General features: G+C 39.9%; 1 protein-coding gene across 1 annotated transcript in view; it reads right to left on the reverse strand.

Annotated features, from left to right (window-relative positions):
- LOC126254107 (uncharacterized) overlaps positions 1 to 24,147 on the reverse strand; it is a 285,482-nt gene that overhangs the window by 128,202 nt on the left and 133,133 nt on the right. The window contains exon 4 of the mRNA XM_049955283.1: positions 16,079 to 16,262. Coding sequence (XP_049811240.1) covers positions 16,079 to 16,262 — 184 coding nt within the window. The remainder of the gene's footprint in view (positions 1 to 16,078; positions 16,263 to 24,147) is intronic.

A 24,147-nucleotide genomic window follows, 5' to 3' on the forward strand; every position in this document is an offset into this window, starting at 1 on the left:
AGCTGCCAATAACACAAAGTGTCACAACTTTATTTCAAACCCTAATATGTAGATAAAACTGTACCTTGTAAAAGAAGGCTGACAAGGTAAATCTTTAATTTTTTCATATTTACTGGAATCCCCAATTTTTCTCCTCTGTCAGCATGCAACATGTGGAGCCCTGTTCCATTCCACCAGAATACAGAGCACCTGCCCCCTCTGAAGCCAAGGGATCAATGTCTCCACAGAAATTATTTTTGTGCCTAATATTGCAGCTGTGTAATACCAATTAATTTGAAACATTTTTGTTATTGGCTGCAAACGCCTTTCAGAATCAGCTGACTGTGCAGTCAATGCAAGAATACGAAAACCTCTGCAAGAACCGCAGACTCCCCCCCCCCCCCCCCCCCCCCCCAACACACACATAATATTCTTCTTCACTTTTGCACAGTTAATCCTTTATTTATGCCAGCAGTATCATCCTACAATGTAATTCTATATGATGGCAAGGAATGAAAGTATGTTCATGTATTTGGTTGCTAGCCACACCAAAAGAAATTTCTGAGTGCAAAATATATTATACTGAATTTTTATTATCAGGTAGAAGAATTCAAAAGAATTTTTAACCAGAAGTTTTCATTAATTGTTCAACAATAATCTTGTGAAATTTATATGACTTTTGTTTGTAGTGAATGATGTGTACCACCATCTGCTTTGAATATTTGTGTATATGATGTGGCTCAATATGCTCATGCAAAAAATTTTTTGAAGGTATTTAATGTCTTTTTGGTATGTTTACAAATGTTAAGAATAGAAGCAGGTCAACAAATCCTAATTTTTAAGCATTCCTTACAGTGTGCCCTATTAAAAGCATCACTTGAAAACAAACCAATTGGCAAATATGGCACAAATCCTATAGCTGTTCTATAACTTCTTCATTTGTGTGGCCATATTGACTGTAGTTGCTTTACATTTCCTGAGGGTATTTTTGTTGCAACTACAATAAAATGTTTCTCCTCCACCAGGCGCATTTCGCTTTATTGAGGTAAAGCGTCAACAGTGGTCTTTAATTAAAGATATTTTCAATTTGATTTGTTTTAAAAATCGAAAAACAGTTTGTTCACAATATTTTGGTTTTTACTTACGGTAATTTCTGCTTGGTCTCTGGCCTAAATCAGGAAATGCTGTCTGCTAGCGCATCTTTGGTGCTTTTCTTCATTAAGCACTGATACTTGTAGTCCAGTTTTTAGTTGCTCTGCAGAACTATGCATTTCTTATGTTCTACACAGGACACTTTTTTGCACACCACTGTTCTCTGTTTATTTTAATATGTCAAAGTGTGTATAGTGGCTGTGTTTTGTAGTGTTACCAACATAACATTTTTTTTTAGTTTCAATTAATTGTATGTGTGTAATTGTATTTAATGTCCGCCCCAGTAGCTGAGTGGTCAGCGTGACGGATTGCCGTCCTCTGGGCCCGGGTTCGATTCCCGGCTGGGTCGGAGATTTTCTCCGCTCAGGGACTGGGTGTTGTGTTGTGTTCATCATCATTTCATCCCCATCCGGCGTGCAGGTCGCCCACTGTGGCGCCGAATGTAATAAGACCTGCGATATGGCGGCCGGACCTGCCCCGCGAGGGGCCTCCCGGCCAATGACGCCAAACGCTCATTTCCATTTCCATTGTATTTAATTATTATGCTTTGTATTTATATACAGTGTAAGAGTAGTGAAGTAATAGTAATGGAGTGTTCTTCCTTTGGGGGGGGGGGGGAGGGGGGAGAAGCCATTATTAGTGGACATAAGTGAATAGTAGTGTGAGTTGGAGGAGAAGATGAGGAGCAAGAAGTGAAATTAAACTGGGAGGTGAGGGGAGGGTGGGGGGATGGTTGGATGGGAAAGAGTGAAGGAAGGAAAAGTCTCCTTTCTTTTTCACGCAATTTCTTCAATTACTTTAAATAGTGTGTGGTTTCCAATATATTTATTTGCTCATTGAGCAACTGTTTATTTTGTGTCAATGTTTTGTGTATGTGGAATACCACAGACCAAGCAATATTGAAAAGATGTGAACATCATAAGAATCAGTAAAGACAGACACCACCTCCCTTTCCAAGAAAATTTCCTCACACAGAGTATAACAAAATAAACAATTGCTAACTGATCAAATAAATATTGGAAACCAAACACTATATAAAGTGCTTGAAGAAATTACATGAAAAGAGAGAGAGCCGTTTCCTCCTTCACCCTCTCCCACGCAACTACTCACCCTCACTTCACTCCTTGCTCCTCACTTTCTCTTCCAACTCACACTCTATCACACGACTATTAATTTACGTCCACAAATCATGGCTTCTCCCTCTGTCACCTAAATAAATCAGTCCATCACTATTCCTTCACTACTCTTACAGAACAACAAAATTAAATAGAATTACACATATAAAATTAACTAAAATACAAAAAAATATAGGTCAAAGACAAACTACTGGCAACGTTATGTTGGCAACACCACATATCACAATACACACTTAAAAATGTAAAAATAAACAGAACAGTGGTGTACGAAAGTATGTGCTGTGTAAAATATAAGAAATGCATAGTTCAGCAGAGCTACTAACAACCAGACAACAAGTATCAGTGTCTAATGAAGAAAAACAAAGATGTGTTAGCAGATGGCATTTCCCGATGTACGTGAGAAACGAAGTGGAGATCACCATAAGTAAAAACCAACATATTGTTAAAGATTTTTTTCTACCTTGAAAACAAATCAAATTGTAAATATATTTAATTACAGACCACTGATGATGCTTGACCTCAATAAAGTGAAATGCATCTGGTTAAAAAAAAAAAAAATGAAAATACCCTCAACTATTCTGTAACTTTTCAGTGAATTCAATATGAAACGGACACCAGACGGAAGAACAGTTAGGAAAGATACATTAACCATTGTCTTGTCTGCTCCTTCTTTCACAGTAATCTTCACTAATTGCTTCAGCAGCTGTCTTTCCACTACAGTTGCCCAATTTTATACAACTCTGAAGTCTGGGCTCATATTTACCCAAGTCTAGAGATATACAACTGATGCTGTGTTCAGTCAGTACAAGTTATTTCATACATATGTACATTTCTTCAGAAGACTGGTCTGCCTTCACACCAACGAGAAGCAATCAAGGTGTGACTGCATGGTCTACCGTTTCACCAGGACACTTCACCTGCTCATAAAGCAGTCAAAACATCAATACTGGGTGTGTACACCACATGCCCTATTTCTGAGGTAGTTTAAAAATAGTAAATCTTTCTTTGTTCCAGGTCTGGTTTGCGCAATGAGTGCCGAGGGTCACAGAGTTGCTGCTTAATTTTTGTCAAATTTGGTGTGCTTTCATTGTATCACTGTTGTCTGTCCAAGCAAAACTGGCATCAGTTCAGGAGAAAGCACAAAGTCTGCTTTGGTATGCAAAAAATAAATCCACTGTTATGATGCAAAGCCAATTTAATTCTGTTTACAAAATTTAACACTAGATGCTAAGAGGTTAATAGCATGACATGGGTAGGTTTTGAACAATTGCAGCATTTTGAAGCAGCACCCATGGGGTCAGCGTGTTGAGAATATCTGCCAAGCATTCCAAAAAAAGTCCACACAAATTAACTCTTAAGGCTTCAAGACAACTTCAGGTGCCACATGCAACTATTGATAAAGTCCTCAAAATGGTTCAAATGGCTCTGAGCACTATGGGACTCAACATCTTAGGTCATAAGTCCCCTAGAACTTAGAACTACTTAAACCTAACTAACCTAAGGACATCACAAACACCCATGCCCGAGGCAGGATTCGAACCTGCGACCGTAGCAGTCCCGCGGTTCCGGACTGCAGCGCCAGAACCGCTAGACCACCGCGGCCGGCGATAAAGTCCTCAGAAAGCTGTTGTGTCTGTGCAGCTACATGTTGCTGATTCTGCAGACCATGAGACCCAATGATAAGCATGTCACGTGCAAATCATATCACTGTTGCTTAACTGAATCAGCCGAAATCTACACTAGTGGCCACTAAAATTGCTACACCACGAAGATGATGTGCTACAGACGCGAAATGTAACCGACAGGAAGAAGATGCTGTGATATGCAAATGATTAGCTTTTCACAGCATTCACACAAGGTTGGCGCCGGTGGCGACATCTAAAACGTGCTGACACAAGGAAAGTTTCCAACCGATTTCTCATACACAAACAGCAGTTGACCGGCATTGCCTGGTGAAACGTTGTTGTGATGCCTCGTGCAAGGAGGAGAAATGTGTACCATCACGTTTCCGACTTTGATAAGGTCAGATTGTAACCTATCGAGACTGCGGTTTATCGTATCGCGACATTGCTGCTCATGTTGGTCGAGATCCAACGACTGTTAGCAGAATATGGAATCGGTGGGTTCAGGAGGGTAATATGGAACGCCATACTGGATTCCAACGGCCTCATATCACTAGCAGTCGTGATGACAGGCATATTACCGCATGGCTGTAACGGATCGTGCAGCCACGTCTCAATCCCTGAGGCAACAGATGGGGACGTTTGCAAGTCAACAACCATCTGCACAAACAGTTTGACGACGTTTGCAGCAGCATGGACTATCAGCTCGGAGACCACGGCTGCGGTTACCCTTGACGCTGCATCACAGACACGAGCGCCTGCGATGATGTACTCAACGACGAACATGGGTGCACGAATGGCAAAACGTCATTTTTTCGGATGAATCCAGGTTCTGTTTACAGCATCATGATGGTCGCATCCGTGTTTGGTGACATCATGGTGAACGCACATTGGAAGTGTGTATTCGTCATTGCCATACTGTTGTATCACCCGGCGTGATGGTATGGGTTGCCATTGGCTACACGTCTCTTGTCACCTCTTGTTCACATTGACGGCACTTTGAACAGTGGACGTTACATTTCAGATGTGATACGACCCGTGGCTCTACCCTTCATTCGATCCCTGCGAAACCCTACATTTCAGCAGGATAATGCACGACCTCATGTAGGGCCTTTCTGGATACAGAAAATGTTCAACTGCTGTCCTGGCCAGCACATTCTTCAGATCAGTCACCAATTGAAAATGTCTGGTCAATGGTGGCCGAACAACTGGGCTCATCACAATACGCCAATCACTACTCTTCATGAACTGTGGTATTGTGTTGAAGCTGCCGTGGCAGCTGTACCTGTACACACCATCCAAGCTCTGTTTGACTCAATGCCCAGGCATATCAAGGCCGTTATTACGACCAGAGGTGGTTGTTCTGGGTACTGATTTCTCAGGACCTATGCACCCAAATTGCATGAAAATGTAATCACATGTCAGTTCTAGTATAATACATTTGTCCAATGAATACCCATTTATCATCTGCATTTCTCCTTGGTGTAGCAATTTTAATGGCCAGCAGTGTAGCTTTCTTTTGAATTGTGATGTTTTCTGGTAAGGCCACATTCCATGTATCTAGAACTGTGAGAAACATAATCTTCGCATTTGTGGATCACAGAATCCACATAGTTTCAGGAAAAAGGTGAGAGGCAGCTCGAAAGTGGACTTTTAGTGTGGCCTCATGTAGGACCACATAACTGGACCATTGTTCTTTACTGGGGTGACTGTAACAGGAACAAAACATCTAGACATGTTTGAGAGTTTTACTTTCCCCCGGGTTGAAGACATGCAACTTTACTGATTGTTGGATGTTTGGAAAACTTTGAATCAAACATTTCCAGGTCACTGGTCTGGATGTGATGGACCCATGAATTGGCCTGGCCTACACATTCTGCTGATGTCGCACAATGGAATTTGGTAAATGAGGTTTACTTATTATGATGTTCCATAAACTCTGACAAAGAATAGAAGCAGTGGTAAAGGAAAAACTGTTTTAACTTTATTTTAAATGCATTTAATGTTGGTATGCATTTTAGGTAAAAAGGCATATGGTTATATAACATAGCTCCAGAATGATACACTCCTATTTTGCATAAGTTTGTATTTACTGTTTTTCTGTGTAGGTTCATCTTCTGTCTAGTTTCATATGTGTGTGTATCATAGTTGTGTTTGAAGAGATTTTCCTTTTTTTAAGATGCTCCCTTTTGTGAAAATTAGCATTTCGTATATATACAAGCAAGGCAGTGGCAACATATCCAGAGGGATCTACAGGAATCCTTACATTTAGTTCTTTATCACCCTGATAATCTTTTTCTGTATTTTAAATGTTTTTGTAGTATTTGTGGAATTCCCCCAAAAAATTATTCCGTACATAAGTAGCGATTGTATACTGCAATGATACATTGTCAGCACTGAGCAGCTTGTATTTTGAGTGAGGATCCTAACAGCATATCTGCCTGAACATGTACACCTAGAAATTTTGTATGATTGACCTTCAACACATTTTTTCCTTCGATAGTGAAACCAGGGTTTGCAGGATGGAGGTTTTGTGTGGTATGAAAGTTAACTGCCATAGTTTTTTTCAGAATTGCCAAAACTGGCTGTGAAAATAAAATAAAATAACTTCTCAAACTGCAAGAGTGTTTGGCGTTTTTCCTTATTAAATATGAACATTTATGTGAGAAAAAGAAATAAAATAATGTTGAAAAGACTAAAGGTGTCAAAATATGAACTTTTTAATAAAGTGTTTACGTGAGGACTCACATTGGCAGAATAAAGTATTTCATTTGTCTGGTAACAATTTACTTCATGAAATAATGATGGAGTGTCTTTCGTTGTGTGAAGCTGCAACATTTTTGCACAGCAGTGTCAATTGCCATCTGAAGAGCTGGCTGGGGGTTGGTATTGCCTCAGACTGTGTTCCATGTGGCCCATGGTGGCCTTTAGTGCAGCACAGCCATCGCTCTGACTCGTCATCGGTACAGTCTGGGCCTGATTACTCTCACCACACACACACACACACACACACACACACACACACACACACACACACACACACACTCTATGTTTGGGTGTCGACAAAATCAGTTACAGAAGAGTCTGTAACTTCCAACTGTTTGTCTGAATGTAACCACTCAGTTGTTTCCACATTTTCTGCCTCTTCACGGTCTGGCAAACTTCTGATTAAATCAAATTATGTGCAAGACCTGAGTTTCTCCAGGCTTATAAAAATGTTCAAATTATTAAGGGAATGAAGGTGGGTGTTGTCGACAACCACAGATATTTTGACAGAATCACACCCTGCCACTTTCACAGTTCTGCCTTGAAAATAGCAGGGTGCGCTTCTGCCGAAATATTGGTGGCTGTTGACTATGTCACTTGGTTGCATACCTGTAAGAGTTTTCAACACACAATGTGTGATTGTCCTCATCAACAGAATCTTCAGTTTCTGTGTTCTACATGACTTAGAAATTGCATCTGACTTTAGCTCGCTCCACGACTCATTGATCCAGTACACATCATCATTCACTGACACTTTCTTTCAAGCTCCTATAATGCTTCCATTGTCATCCGAATGCAAGGATTGATTGTACTAATCACCAATGATATCTAGATAAGTTGGAGATTTTTACTTTTCCCCAGATTCAAGACATGCCACCAACACCCTGAACCATTGGCTACATCAAACTGGTAACATTTGATGGGAGAAACATGGTGAGGATGCCGTCACATTGCAGTTGTTCTACACATGAAGGTCAGGAGGCATTAACCATTGTCAAAATAGCTTTGCATGGCAATTCATTTTCTTGTAAAAACTATTTGCACTCTGGTAGAAATGAGTTCAAAAACCAATTCTCGAATATTTCCGGATTCATCCAGGTATTACTTTGATACATGTAGATACCCAGAGGTGCCAACGTGGTTACATTCTTGAATGCTCTCAGCTTGACAGACTTCCCAATAACAATGAGTTTGAGTTTGCAGTTTCCAGCTGCATATGAAGCTGCCATAGCCGTGAACCACTCTACTTTTTTTGGCCCAGGAGCACTTTTTTCTTCAGGAGAAGCAAGTGTGTTTGCCAGTACAAGTTTTGAAATTCAACCAGTTTCATCACAGTTGGAAATGTGTTCACTGGATGAATTTTCTTCAGCTATAGTGTTTTTAAACTTTACAGTACATTTCAAAATGGCCTCAGAGTCATCAGAGAGGTTTTTCTCTGCATGTGTGTAGTTGAGGCACTCCATACCACCTCTTCCACTTTTCAAACAAGCTAACAATAGCAGCAAAACTGTCATCTCCCTTCTGTAGTTGGTTTCTTTTATATAAAAAGGGCTTTCTCCTGCAATGATGGTTCAAAAATTGCCATCCCTTCTGTCTTCGTGCCGTACACATGTACAATGCCTCACCTTTTTTCAGATTCAAACTTCTTTGCAGTTCTTCAGTTAAGGGATTCTGCAGAGCAGTTGTTTGAAGAAAACTGCTCCAATTTAACCATTAACTACAGTTGCGCAGTCCCTGGGACCACACTGCCTTTCACACCCCTGTTTCTAAGAATGCTATTGGCCTTTGTGAGCTGGGCTGGCCAGTAGCTTCCGGATTCTCAGCCTGCTGCTTGTTGACATGATAGTCATTGTTGAAAGTGCTCCGTTTGCTTTCATTTTGTTGAAATGTCATCCAGGGGACTGCACAACTGTGTTAGTGTAAGTCAGTGACAGATTATATAATCAAGAATTATCAATGAAATGGGAGTGACACATCCAACTTGATTTCTCTGATGTGGAGGAGGGCGATTTTATACACGGTGAACATGAATCTGAATCATGTGTGCCTGGCGAGAGTGAAAGAAGTGAGGAAAGGGCTGAAAGAGAAGCAGAAAGCAAAGAAGATAAGGAACGTGCTAGGAAATACTGCTATGGCAGAAATAGGTTCAAGTGGTCAAGAGTAGAACCAAACAGGAATGTCAGAATTCCAGCTCATAATATACTGAAGATTTCAACACACTCTTAAAAGACAATCGCAGGTCTCGCAGCTTGGAGCTATATTTTCAGTGATGATACACTGAACGGAATACTCACATGGGAAAAAAGAAAGGGGGGAGGGGGGTGGAGGGGAGTACACGAATATGGAGTGAACAGAAGTCAGACCACCTACAATGTGTGAAATGAAGAGTTTTATCGACCTTATAATCTACACAGCTGCATGCAAATTGAATAACGAAGAGACTCGTTCTCTCTTTTGCATTCATGGGACTGGCGATGTTATTTTCCATATCACTATGTCATCAGCAAGATTTGCTGTAATTCTGAACTGCCTGAGGTATGACAACCTTCATGGCAGGGAGTTACGTAAGATTTCTGATCCAGCAGCTGTTATAACAAACATTCTACATAAATTCAATGAAAATTCTTGGGGGTAATGCTGCAGTTCACAAAATGATGATCGGCTTTAGAGGACATTGTAGGTTCAAAATGTATATTCCATCTAAACCAATGAAGTACCACCTGAAGCTTCAATGCCGCGTTGGTTCAAGGAGTAATTAGGTCTTCAACACCTATCTCTACTGTGCAAAAGGTACTTGTGCAATGGCGGCAGTATTCCCGATCGATTCTCGATTGTTGGGCCTCCGAGTGATGTTTCTTGCTCCATTGCGGGGCGCCTCATGGCGGCGGGTGGCACTGTATCTGCCCGGTGGCGTCTGCGAGGGCAGTGAAGTTTGGAGCGCGAGCAATGCCGTTTACATCGGGCGGTGGGTCCCTCCACGCTGTTGCTGGTCAGGGCTGGTGTTACTTGCTGCTCCACCTGGTCGGTGGTTGGAGTCGCCGCCTGATTACCAGCTTTCCTGCCCTGTCTGACTGCACTTGCTGAGGCCTGGGTGACGATACTCGTGCTGCATCATCTTTCTCGCGGCAATTTCCCGGGACCGCGCCTTGCCAGGAGCTTGTGTCTGTGCTACTCCCGGATATAGTTTACAGAGGAGTACTTTTCCGTCCTCGGAAGTTTGGTGCTGTTTGTGTGTTTCAGAGTGTTATGGCCGGATGAAGAAGATTATCTTCGTTGTTATGATTGCTTTGGAAACGTGGGCAAACCCCAGTGTTCGTGTTTCTCGACTTTCTGTGGGGTGATGTACCTTACTTAGTGTGTTTTTCTTGGCGTCATATTGTGCCATTGCAGAACTTTGTTTAACCTTTTCCCTCCTTACTCTCCTGCAGAATGCCTTTGGATCCTGTGGCCTGTAATTTCGCTTGTGCCAAGATCCGGGGTTTGGAGGATTAGTGATTAAATTATGTTTTGGAATTTATGGGATTCTGTGTGTTTGTCTGGGGTTTTTGCTGGCCGCCTGTGCCCGTACGATTTCCCATTTCCTCACCCAGGGGTCATACGTAAAGTTTAAGGTGAGTGAATTTTGGTAGTTCCCGTCCAGTGGTTCGGTGTGCCCCGTGACGAATTTTGTGTTTTTTTTTTTTTTTTTTTTTTTTTTTTTTTTTTTTTTTTTTTTTTTTTTTTTTTGCATCCTGCCAGTCCTATCTCCCTGGCTTAAGGTTGGCTCCTCTGTGCCCGTGCGCGAGTGTGTATGTGGGCGATGGTGATCGTTTCCTGACTTGTTTACCGTTTCTTGCCGACTTCTCTGCATAGACTCCCGAATCTATAATTTGGTCTATGCCATGTTATAATTGCTTCAAGTTGGCTCGCACACTCCCCTTGGTAATGACATCTGTGCACCTATGAAACTGAATAATGTTTTGAACTATTGTAAGCTGGCGGTTGTTGCCGTGTGTGTTAAATTTTAACGTGTATTTGAGTTTTGGTGTAATTGTATTTTGTTAACTGAGCTAATTTTATCTTGCCTACTGCTGCGATGTCAGAAAAAAAAGAAAAACATTTTAACAATCATAAATTTAATCTTACCTGTGAAGCCATATTTGTGGAGACTTGTTACTTAAATTTCATTGTCTTCCCAGCTTGCCCTTTGCTACTGTATTAAAAGTGTTAGTTGTTTTGACTAATCGCAGCTGCTTGTCTTAAAGAACTAAAGTTGATTTGAAAGATTGAGAATCAGTGTAACTGTTCACTCTAATAAAGCCGCCCTGATAAAAGAAAAATTTTGGTGCTACCATTTGTTTCCTCCTTGTTCCCCTACCGCGGCTCAGTACTGATAGAGCAGGACTTTCCCCAGACGAGAAGAAAAATGCAGTTACCACCCAGTCTGTCCTCAGATTGTGCAAGCCATTAGCACATAGTAATCGAAACATCATCACTGATAACTGGTATGTGTCAATCAAACTTGCAGATGTGCTGCACAAATGTGGTTTGACTATAATGGGAACAGTGTGAAAGAACTGAAAAGAAATTCTGGCATCTTTTTGCCTTCCCATGAAGGTGAAGTTGGAACAACCCTGTATGCATTTACCAAAACATCACATTGAATTCCCATGTGCGTAAGAAAGGATGAGCAGTAATTCTTATATCCACAATGCATTACTCCATAGAAGATGGTGTGGGATGTGAAAAATCTGTAATTATAGCCCACAATAACAACACAAAGGGTGGTTTTGATACTGTAGATGGAAAGAGTGCTCAATATTGTTCAAGCCACCGTACACAATGCTGGCCCATGGCTGTGTTTTTCCATATTCTTGATGTGAGTATTATCAATGCATAAACTGTTCATAAGTCATTCAAGGAAAGACCTGTAGTTACCAGGATGAACTTCATGAAAGCTATGGCAAAAGAACTGATCCAACTATCATTGCACAAAAGAATAATAAACAAATACTTTCCAGGAGAATTGAGATTTTTTATCATTCAAGTTCTAGCAGCTGAGGCACATCTCCGTGAAGACCTGGAAAAGGAGGCTACCTAGGGATGGAAGGAAGACATGTTTTATTTGTCCAGCAAAAAAGAAGAGGAAGCCAAGTTATTTGTGTAGCAAGTGCGAGGTCCTAATTTGTTTTGAATGCTCACGTAAGGTGTGCCCGCAGTGCATGAAAGATGATGCGAAATGTGCAGATTTTTTCTGTGTAATTCATTGCCAATAATACTCATTAACTTTAACAATGATGGTATCTGTTAAACATTAATCTGCAACAACCAAGTTTCAAGTAAGGAACTACACTTTAATATTTCGATGTGTGTCCATCCTTGTAAATTTCGATAAGAATATTGAGTGCAATATGAATAGGTTTCTTCCACAGCACCAAAACAATATTTTGTACAGGGTTAGCCAGTGAAATGGGCAGACTGGAGATGGCCTTGACAGCTGGAATGAGTGTGGTGGGGGTAATGGTGGCCGGCTCCATTCTACCTGCATGTCCCGCCATTTAGTTGCAATGGATCATTGGACGGGTGAACATAGTGGCTATGCAGTTAAAGCGTATTATACGAATGGTGAGAGTTTGGTGAAAATGCGACATGCCTTTCGACACCATTTCAACATACCGCGCAACAGGCCTGTTCCCTCGGATAACACAATTCATTCGTGCATAAACAACCTTGAACAAACTGGATTCACATCTCAAAAACAAGGTGGGAGTTCAAAAACAATTCGAATCCCTCAAAACATCGCTTCTGTTCAACAGGCAATGCTCAGAAGCCCATGCCGATCTGCCAAACAACATGCTCTACGTCTTGGAACAAGTAACACTTCGGTGAGAGGGATTCTTTGTCAAGATTTACATTTTCACCCATACAAAAAACAGATTTTGCAATCTCTCAAACCAAGTGACTATCAGAAACGGTTACAATTTTGTGGGGAAATGGCCAGAAGACTCCAAGAAAATGATGACAAAGTAAATCACTTGTGGATGAGAGATGAGGCACATTTCCACCTCTCTGGTTTTGTTAATAAACAAAACTTCAGATACTGGTCGGAGGAAAACCCTGGCGCACTTCATGAAACGCCTGTTCATGCTCAAAAAGTGACGGTTTGGAGCGCAATGTCAGCAAGAGGAATCATAGGCCCATTTTTCTTCGAGGATATCAATGAAAGTGCTGCGACTGTTAACTTTCTTACGCCAGAACTCGCCCGTTTTCCAGTGAATGAACACACAATGTTCCAACAAGATGGGGCAACAAGTCACACTGCAAGAGTTGCCATGAATGCTGTGAATGCTTTGTTTCCAGGTGGTGTCATTTTCCCTTGCCCCCTCGCTCTCCAGATTTGACAACCTGCAACTTTTTTCTATGGGGTTACCTAAAAACAAAGGTTTTTCAGAACAATCCACCCAGAACTATCCCAGCCCTAAAACAACGAATTCAGGACGAAACTGATGGAATACCATTCAATATGCTGCAAAATATCATGGGAAACTTCCAGGCCTGGCTGCAGAAGGGCATTGATTCCAATGGAGGACATTTGGCAGATGTTATATTCAAAAAATAATTTTTTCACTTATTGTACAGTAAATGGCTACCTTTACTTTATATTTATAGCCATTAAATTAAAAAAAAAATTTCTTAAAGAATTAGTTACTTATTTAAATCTTCCCGTTTCACTGGTTAACCCTGTATATACATGGTGTCCCATTTATCTTTACCACCCTAAATAACTGTTTGTATAGATGCAAATTACAAAATGTTTCAAACAAATGTTCTTTAGCCGTCAGGGGGACATCAATCAGCATGATTGCCTTCATTGTAGCTTTATTTTTTTACAAAGGTATAAACAACGAATGACTTGTTTAAGTGGCACCCTGTATTTTTTATTCGGTAATCCATTCCCTCTTCTAAAGACCTATTCAAAAAATGTATCACAGTATACCATTCACTGAAACACAATGTTATTAATTACATAGCACAACACTGACTTTGATGCTCTCAGTGCTTAGTGCAGGTACTCGGGGTAATGCAACACATCCACATGCTCATGTTGACAGAGGACAAATGTAAACGAAAGTAGAATGCACACCCATCACTCCATCAACCATCGTCAGTAGAAGATTTGTATGAGTAGAATGTATACCAACAAAGAGAAGGTAGAAATGCTACTCATCTATGGTGAATTTAAGTTAGCAGAACAGTAATTGCAATACAGTGTTCTTATGTATGGGTAGATTTAGTACAGTAGTTTAGTCCTTTTAAATACTGTTGTGTAGAGTAGGCATACAGTAAAGGCTGTCCTTCCTACAAACTGCATCGACATAACGTTTCTTTTGTTGTTGTCATTGAAGATAGGCGAAATGCTATGCAGGTAGTGGAACTGTATCTAGAGCGATATCCTGACAAGAACCCACCTTCCTGACGGATATTTTCTCATCTTACTGTGACACTTCAGGAAACGGGAAGTTTCAACCCACGACAACACAATCATCATAGCACTCGCACAGATGAAGCTGCCAAAGTTACTGTTCTCGCTTCCATTGCAATGAATCCACATGTGAGCACAAGACAGCTGAACACGGGATTGGCATTCCTAAAACCAGTGTACGTCGTATTCTTACAAGTCACCAGTTCCATTCTTACCACATACACCTACATCAAGAATTGCATGAGAATGATTTCCAGAATTGTGTACAGTTCTGTCAGTGGGCACAGCAGCAAATCATCGCCAACCCGAACTACTTCTCCAATGTTCTATTTACCAATGAATGTTCCTTCTCAAAACAAAGAACAGGTAAATGCAAGGAACACGCATTATTGGTCCAGTGACAACCCACAATGGCTTAGACAGGTGGAACATCAGCGTCAATGGAGAGTCAACGTATGGTGTGGGATGCTTGGTACTACAATTATTGGCCCTTATTTCATCATCAATGGTAGTCTAAATGGCACAGCGTTTGCCAACTTCCTCAGACGAATTGTTCCTGCTCTTCTGGATGAAGTGCCACTAAGAACCAGAATGCTTATGTGGTATCAACATGATGGATGTCCATCACATAATGCCTTGTGTGCACATCGTGTTCTGATCTGAAAGTATCCTGCCAGATGGATTGGTCGAGGAGGAACCGTTACTTGGCCTGCTAGGTCTCCTGATTTAAATTCTCAGGACTTTTTTCTTTGGGGATGCATTAAAGACGCTGTCTATCCCGATATTCGGACAACTCCAGAGGACATGCAGGAATGTATCGTGCTTGCTTGTCATTCTCTTCAGCATGCAACACTGGAAGCAGTAAATAATTCTTTCAATCAACGAGTGCACCAGCATATGTGTGTTCAGGGTCACCACTTTGAGCACCTTTGAATGTTCTACACCTGGGAAATGGTACAGGACAGTCAGTCACTTTTGTGTTATGTTTTTACTTGGTTTTCATCTGTTTTCTGACAACCCACGCAAGTGGACGAGTTTGTGATCCCAGGATTGGAATGACTCCTTACCCTCTCCCTTAAAACCCACATCCTTTCGTCTTTCCCTCTCCTTCCCTCTTTCTTGATGAAGCAACCGTTGGTTGCGAAAGCTTGAATTTTGTGTGTATGTTTGTGTTTGTTTGTGAGTGTATCAACCTGCCAGCACTTTCGTTTGGTAAGTCACATCATCTTTGTTTTTAGATATATTTTTCCAACGTGGAATGTTTCCCTCTATTATATGTATCATTAAGAAGAATAAATGTGTACTAAATGCAAAAAGCAGTGCTTGATGGTGGCTTTTATGTAATTTTCCTGCCTTCTGAGCATGCGACCCGTGGGACTGCATGACTGTAGCTGCGTGACTGTGATTAAGGGTTAAGCCAGTTTCTTCACAAATCAATAACAATAAACACTGTTTCAAAGACACTTTTTAAGTCATTTCAATGCTTTTTTAACTTAACATTAAAATGCACAAATTTCCTTTCTTTTGTTGCAGCATTCATTTTTAAAAGGCGTATAAGTAAAAGCAGTTAAAAAAGTAAACGAAATCCAACACTATACTGTGCCGACAACAAGAAGCTGAAACACCCTAAAAAGAGTGCTTTTGTAAACGATTAACAACTAGGAGCAGCCTATGCTTGGTGTCACTGCCACAAACACAACTAAGGTGAGTGATTGGTTTGACAGGTGGTGTGCTATGAGTGGGTGGGGAAACAGATCAAGGATTGATACACTGTACAGTAGACATTCCCCCAACCCCCTAACTAGGCTCAGAATTATGGGAAACTCTTAAATATTGAGACTCTACTGTATCTTCTCAATAGTTTCTGTGTGAGTGCTCACTAAAAAAGTAAGTGGATTATTTTGGCAAACATTTGACTCAGACTGAAAAAAAGAAAGAATTTTCATAAAACATTAACTAACCTTAATTGCAGTATCATCAAGTCCACAGCTATCATCTTCCTCTTTGTCTTTCTGATAATGTTTCTTGGGAGTTTCTTCCAATTTTGGTGAACATTTTGGAGTTAATGTGATTTCTGGTAATGAAATTGGTTCCAGGTGACTTATATGCTGCATCAATTTGGATGCCAGTTGTTTGGTTTCTTCTCTATGACAAAAACAGTTAACATGTTTATTACCACAAGTATTATTTCCAAACATGTAAAATTATGAGATGTTTTCTACAATAAAATGGTTATATTTTCCTGCTCTTGTCCAAAAGCCTCATCACCTGTAAAACACGGAGAGGTCTACACAGTCATCTAATTTTAACTTCAGCGATACAATGCAGCTTAGGGAACTAAAGACTGAAGTGTCACTTATAGTTCGGATTGTAAATAAAGGATAGAAAATTCTAAATCTGAGTAATCTGGTTGAAGATCTGCTGCTAACTGATTGCTCTGACATCAACTGACAATTAATCAACTTGCCAAAACCAGTAAACATACAGAGATGTCTGCAGGAGTGATTTAAGTCAAATGACACACAAGCATTTTTGTGCTGAAGATAGCAGCAAGACAGGCTCATTGAAAGAATCTCTAAAAAGTTTATTGTTAAAATTCCTAGAGCATACATTGTAAAATTACTAACAAAAGATATTATTTCTTTCTATACAGATCTCATATAATGGAAATAAAATTAAAAAAGCTTTGTGCATGTGTGTCAACAACATATGAAAAGGACAAATGCTATTCACCATAAAGACGACTTGCTGAGTTGCAGACAGGCACAACAAAAGTTCTACTGCCATCATTGGACAGCTTTTTGTATTCCACTTGTCCATATGGATGACTGCCACCACCACGCTGTGGCCATGAGGATTGTTGACCACATTGTGGCACAACACGCAGTTGAGCATAACGTGCTTGATTTCAATGGCTGCTTCACAACCCAAGCCATTTGGGTCCTCCTCTCCACCATCAGCTTTTCTGAACTGTGCAGATGTGAGTTGTAATAACAACACATTCTCCACTCCTGAAATTATTCCAGCCTCTATCTATGGTATCCCACTGTCCTCGTACCCTCTACCCAACAGTATCTGCCCATCCTGCATTTTCCCTTTCCTGCTCATCTCCTCTGCCCCTCTCCTCCTCCTTCCCTGCCCTGCAGATTCCCAACACTGCACCTTGGAGTCTCCTTGTTTCCATCTAGTCCCTCCATGTTCTGCCAGATAGTGCTTTTCTTTCCCCCACCCGTCCCCTTCACCACCCCCTCCAAAATAGATGCTTTAATTCAACGTGACAGTTGTGTTCTGATCCGAGTTGCAGGAGATGGCAGTCATGTGTGCTTGCTTCTGTGAATGAATGTGTGTGTGTGTGTGTGTGTGTGTGTGTGTGTTTTATTTTCTGAACAAGGCTTTGGCCAAAAGCTAAATCATAACAATCTTTTTCTTGTGCCTGTCTGCAACTCAACATGTTATCTTTCTGGTGGGTAGCAATCTATTTATCCCATATACTGCTGATATTCCAACCTGGAGTTTCCATCTTTTGATAATAGTAGGTGTGCCTGTTTGGACCCAGAGAAGCTTTTACACATACTAGGTAATTCAGCTGTTAATGATGCTCCAAAGCACTGATATATGAAACTGTGTTATGGCTGGTTACTGTGGTTTCTGGCTTAAGGCACATGGGTTGTGGCTGGAGAATCTGAGCGAATCTGTAAAATTGGGTTTGCACGAATTGACAAATTTGATTGATCATCTTTCTGAGTACTCAACAGTGTGCCCTAACTGTTATGTCATGAGATAAATGTGATTAACATATTTAACACACAAACATTGAGAGCACAAATTGATTGTTAAAAAATCTTATGTTATGCTCCAGTTTCTCATACTCAGCTTAAAGTTCACCAAATTTTTGATTTAGTCATAAAAAGTTAAAATCAAACACTTATCTGAGTAACGAATAAAACAATAACTTGGGAACTGTAGTTGACTAATTCACAAAATAAACAGTTGATTCATCCACCCTGGAAAAACATGACCCAAGTTAAATAAGTCTGACAACACCAACTCTTCAAGCAGATACCACATTATCTAATTGTCTGTTAAAGTAGATCAATCAGTAAACTAGAGTTTGCTATGTAATCATATGAAACAAACAGTTAAAATTCATTTCTATAGTTCATAGCTTGGGGCAAACCCTTCTAGTCGACATCATCTGGGTAGTTTTCTTTTCAGCCGTCTTAAACCTAACTATTTCATGTAGGGGACTAAGATATGGTAAGAACAGAAAGTAGATGCGTACACACATGGCAAATTAACTACTCTTGTTAAGCATTAGGATGAACATTAATCTAATGCCCCCATACCATAGACTAATCACTTAAAGCCGCATTTGCCCTCTATCCATGACACCATGTAGAGAGTTTTGTAACAACCCAAGACAGTGACGCAAAGTCCAGTGATTGGTGATTTCCATGGCTGCCTCTCCTCCTCCCCTACTGGCCTAAAGTGCTTGTGACCTCTCAACTATGGAAGCAGGTTATCAATTGCAATGATGATAAACAGAAACATTTACATCATAAACACAGCAAACTGGTGGGTAGTTACAAGTGAAGCGATCCATGAACCATAGTAACACTAGAATCAATTTATCTCGCATGAGCAACTGGAATAAGGAACAACATGTGTAAGTTGTTCACTGCACTTAATGCAGTTTGAGAAGATGGGAGAAGAATGGTGAAGCAAAATTAAGATATTATTCATTTAGTGTCCTGTCCCAGTTGCATATACAGGGTGTCTTGCCAAACTCTGACACCTCAAATATCTCTGGAACAACAAAAACGGTTTTCACCAGCATGAACGTACGGCAGGAGCTTAGGAAACCAAATACTATGCGAAATTTTAAAACGGAAATAACTACTATTTTCAACACAAACTTCTGTATTTTTAAATGAACACCCCCTATTATTTTGTATGCAATCAGTAACATGAAAAATCACAAAAATAATGGCATTGGTTGCATCCCAATACGTCGATTACATCCCGAGAAATTGCGAAGCGAAGTTGACACTTGAAATAAATGAAGGCACAGCTAGCGCACATCCTGTGACTCAAGCACGCACCTCACGCTGCCAGTAATCGTGATGTGATTGACACACTATGTCAGTGGAGCATTAATGTATGGTGTGGTATTGTATGACAACACATTGGCGCATATTTCATTGATGGCACACCTACAGGGGGATAGTTTAGCCACTTACATGAAATGGTCCACCTCTTATAATGTGTCAATGCGATATCAGAATGACGAAATGTCCTGCACATAATGTTTATTGTTGCAAAATGACAACTAGAGGTACAATTAGTGGTAACACACTTTGTTTCCCATTTATAAACCTCATAAGTTCTGAAATATGTGGCTTGTAAAGGATAGCAATGGCGTCACAGTTCCTGACATACCTGTTTTTCTTGTGGCATGTTACATTTGCTGTCATCTAGTCGATATGCCAGCCTTCAGTAATGAAGAAAAACTAGGTATTATTTTAATTTATGGTGAATGTCACAGAAATGCAATGCAGCTGTGACACTGTATGCTGAACGCTACCCAGATCAGCGTTGTCCATCATGTTGAACCACTGGCAACATCTGCAAGACACTCACAGAAACAGGAAGTTGGGCTCCCACAAAACGTTGACGTACAACACCAGCGACTGGCAATGGAAATGAAATTGCTGTTCTGGCTGCTGTAGTACAGAATCCTCAAGCGGGTGTACAAGAAATTGCACAAGGTCTAGGAATAAGTCACAGTAGTGTTCAGAATCTTGCATCTGCATCGGTTTCATCTGATCCATATCACGCTGCACCAAGAACTGTAAAGGAATAACTTTGAATCGCGCATTGCATTCTGTCATTTTGCACTTCAGCAGTTGCAAGGTAATCCAGTATTCCTAAGCAATACGTTGTTTACGGATGAGGCTTCATTTACAAATCATGGTAATGAGAATGTGCAGAACATGCACTACTGGTCCAAGCAAAATCCCCACTGGATTCGCCAAGTTGGTCATCAACGACAGTGGAGTGTCAATGTTTGGTGCGGTATCATTGCTAACTGTACTGCAGGTCCATATTTTTTTCCATAGAACGTTGAATGGACAGCGATATGTATCATTTCTTCAACACACACTAGCATTCCTCATGGAGGATCTACGATTGGAAACTCTTCTATCAATGTGGTCCCAACATAATGGATGTCCCACACACAATGCAAAAGTTGCCAGAGACGTTCTAGATGTGACATTTCCAAATAGGTGGATGGGGCTGGGAGGTACTGTGCGATGGCCAGCACTGTCTCACGACTTGACGCCATTAGACTTCTTTCTCTGAGGCACAGTGAGAGATAGTGTGTATCAAGAACCCCCAATGACACTTTAAGGTATGCAACATCGTATTACTGCAGTGTGTGTGGTAATATCTGTAGAAACTCTACAATCTGTGTAAAACACTCTCGTTACCCATCTCTAAACGCGTATTGATGTGAACAAAGGGGCACTTCGAACAAATGTTGACATGACACAGTTTCACTGGTCAAGATGTGGGTGTATTTTCTATGTTGGATGTAAGGAACAACAATATAGTTCCTGCGGGTGACAGGACACTAGTAAACATGTTTAGCAAAGTGAATTCAAATGTGTTATCTCTAATTGTAGCTCTAGTTTTCATTTCGCTAGAATAAACATACATTTACAATTTGAAAAATGTTAACTTTGCATTGGACATGTTACTTGTTTATTTTTGTGGATTGTGCAAGCCCGACACAGGCGGCATGAGATGCATGCTTGAGTCTCAGGACGTGCACTAGCTGTGCGCGTCATTTATTTCAAGCGTCAACTTCACTTCGCAATTTCTCAGGATGTAATTGACGTATTGCAATGCAACCAACACCATTATGTTCATGATTTTTCATGCTATTGACTGCACACAAAATAATAGGGGGTGTCCATTTAAAAATACACAAGTTTGTGTTGAAAATAGTATTTGCTTACATTTTAAATTTCGCACAGCATTTTGTTTCCAGAGCCCCTGCTTTACATTCATGCTTGTGAAAACCGTTTTTGAATATCTATTGTTGTTCCAGTGATATTTGAGGTGGCAGAGTTACGTGAGACAGCCTGTATATTCCTTAATAGTGACTAGTTTCGAAAGAGTCCATTCATTTTCGAACCATTTACTATGTCAAAACGGACATCCTTAATGAAAAATATGAAACATTGAATTACATGGAAGTTTTCATGCACTCTGTGTATAGAGATCACAGAAGTTCATAACAATGGTCATGACAAAGCTGTGTCTTCATCATGTGACTGTATAATAATCCAGTTTTATATACAAAGTTTTGACAACTTCTTACAATATACATATGAAATGTCTGTGCTTGGCACAAATGACTTCCACACACAAGTTCAACTTAGCAAATGTGGTTGAGTGTATTTGGAAGGCACCGCCAGTGTTCAAAATGTGTTTGTGCACGCTGTCATCACCCGCATGTCTCCGCTTATTTCAAACAGCACATCTCAGTGTGTGTGGCTCCTGATTTCGCAATTACATTTGCATAAAAACATTAAAAATCTAACTTTTTTTAAAAATTTCAAAATTACTCAGATCTTTATAAAAAGTGGTTGCAATATTACATATTTGACTAAAGATTAAAACTGTGTCCAAAACACTATTGTACCGGTGACAGCAACAGGTGCTGCTGCAACAGCAAAATTTACAATTTTATTTTGAAACCACCTAAATCATTCCAAATTTCATAAAAACATTATATATTTGGTTAAAATACTAAGAACTTCATACTGTACTGACAACAGCTGCAAGTGCTGCCAAAAATACTTTCAGCCTGTAGATCGCTAGGTCATTGCACTATAATTGTCAGCTTACTGCAGTACTAATCATATTGCTTCAAAAAACACCAGGTACTTAAATGTAGATTGCTCATTCGTTAATTTCCACAACTCCTTTACATTCCATTTATATATCTCCTATTCCTCTTGTGCATCCTATTTGATCCCCTTAGGTGCTATGTGTAGTATTTTCATAGTATTTCCAATATTACATACTGAAGGTTCCACACTGTAATCTGCACATACCAGATGCACCATAGTTTCTATTCTTTGTTTCAGTTTTATTTCTAAGCCTAAATCTCCATTGGTCTGCTGTCCAAAACACTACTTGTACTACTTAGGGAAAGTGAGCACAAACTTTTCAGTAATATGGTCATAATACTTCAGCATAATAAACTTTTTATCGATGTGTGGATCCTTGTTGTGTCTGTATTTTTTGAGCCTTTGTGATTACACCTCTCTTAAAACAATATGCTGTTGGCACTTGTTTCAGAATACATAGCTCTCATTGTATTTCTGCTTCATCAAAGGTGAGCTTCTGTAGTCAAGCCTCTGCAGCAAAAAAATATGACCTTTTATGCTGTGGCAGATAGTTGAAGTTCTCACTAATTGTTGCATCCAATGTGTTGGTTTACAATAAAACATATTTCAATTTTTTTCTGCCCTTGCTATTATCAAGTCCAAGAAATTATTCTTCTTACCTGTCTTCTTTTCTAGAGAGCATTTAAAGTATGGTGCTGTTGGTTAAAAGTCATGTACAGAGTGTGCAGATGCTACTCATTTCCCTTTATTATAACAAAATGCCTGTCAAGTACACTCAACCACATTTGCTAAAATGACCTTGTTTATGGAAGTCAAATGTGCCAGCAACACACAGTTTGAATGTATATTGTAACAACAGAAGAAAACTTTTATGTATTATGCTGCAAATATTTTACAATCACACGATAAAAGAGATGCAGCTATGTCACAGCTGTTGTCATGAACCTCTCAGTTTTATATGTGCAGGAGGTTCAAGAACTTTTATATATTTTAACATTTGTATTTATATTTTTCACTAATGGTGTAGTTTTGGATGTAGGATATGGTTAAAAAATGGACTCGTTCGAAACTAGTCAACAGTAAGGGATGGGTGTGCGACTGTGCAAGGAAATAATAAATAATGAAATATACTTGCTGGTTCTTAATGCCAAAGCAATGTTGGAATTACAGAAAATTTTAAAAAATTGTGATAGTGACAGTGCTACTTAGGTACCCAAGCAAGCTGTTTCATTGTCTTCATATGTCACTTTAGCACACTGGGGTAATTATTTGGTAATTGTCACAAAATTTTTATATAAATGAAAACTGACCAATAAAACACACCAATGCTGAGGAGAGATCTTTGCCCTTATGAATACAGAACAGGATGATGCTCAGACATATTCAATTCAGAAGTAGTAGTTATAGGAGGAAAGAGTTTTGTGGATATGCAAGCAAGAAGAAATGCGACAAACTAAAATGAGTATTTGAGAAAAGAAACACGAGGTGGGAAGAGGAACAGAAACTTATCTATTTTTTGCTTTAAAGTATCTGCTTACTATTTTGTATACCTTCCTATAACAATGAGTTAAAGCTGAGCTCATAAATGTGTTGAATCAATGTCAATGAAGAATTGTGACAAGCGTCTGTATGCACACTGATAGAATAAGTCAGTTGGTAAGTTAAGAGCATTTAAGTGGAAATGGGGAATGAAAGAATTTGATAACATTTCAATTAGGGATACATTGCACAATACTTCAGCCCCATTGATGGCTGCACTAGGGGAACACCAAAAAACTCTCTATTACCAACATATGAATAACTGTACAGCACTAACTTCCAGCACAGCAGTGGTAAAGTTATCGACAGATCCTGGTAAAAGGTACAAATTCATGTGTGCAGGATACTTCACTGTTGACAAATTGCACATTATCTTTGATACCTCATCAGCGAAAGCAACTTGCCTTATGCAGTGAACATGTCTACTAGATGACTGATAGCTGGGATAAATATCTTGATTTAAGGTATCATTATGATTCAGGAAAGGGTACATTACTGTTATTGTCTATCCAAACCAATGGGATAAAATATGCATGGCAATCACTCACTAGGTAACTGGAAAGAGTTTT

Source organism: Schistocerca nitens, chromosome 1 (assembly GCF_023898315.1).
Source record: "Schistocerca nitens isolate TAMUIC-IGC-003100 chromosome 1, iqSchNite1.1, whole genome shotgun sequence".
Taxonomy (NCBI): Eukaryota; Metazoa; Arthropoda; class Insecta; order Orthoptera; family Acrididae; genus Schistocerca; species Schistocerca nitens.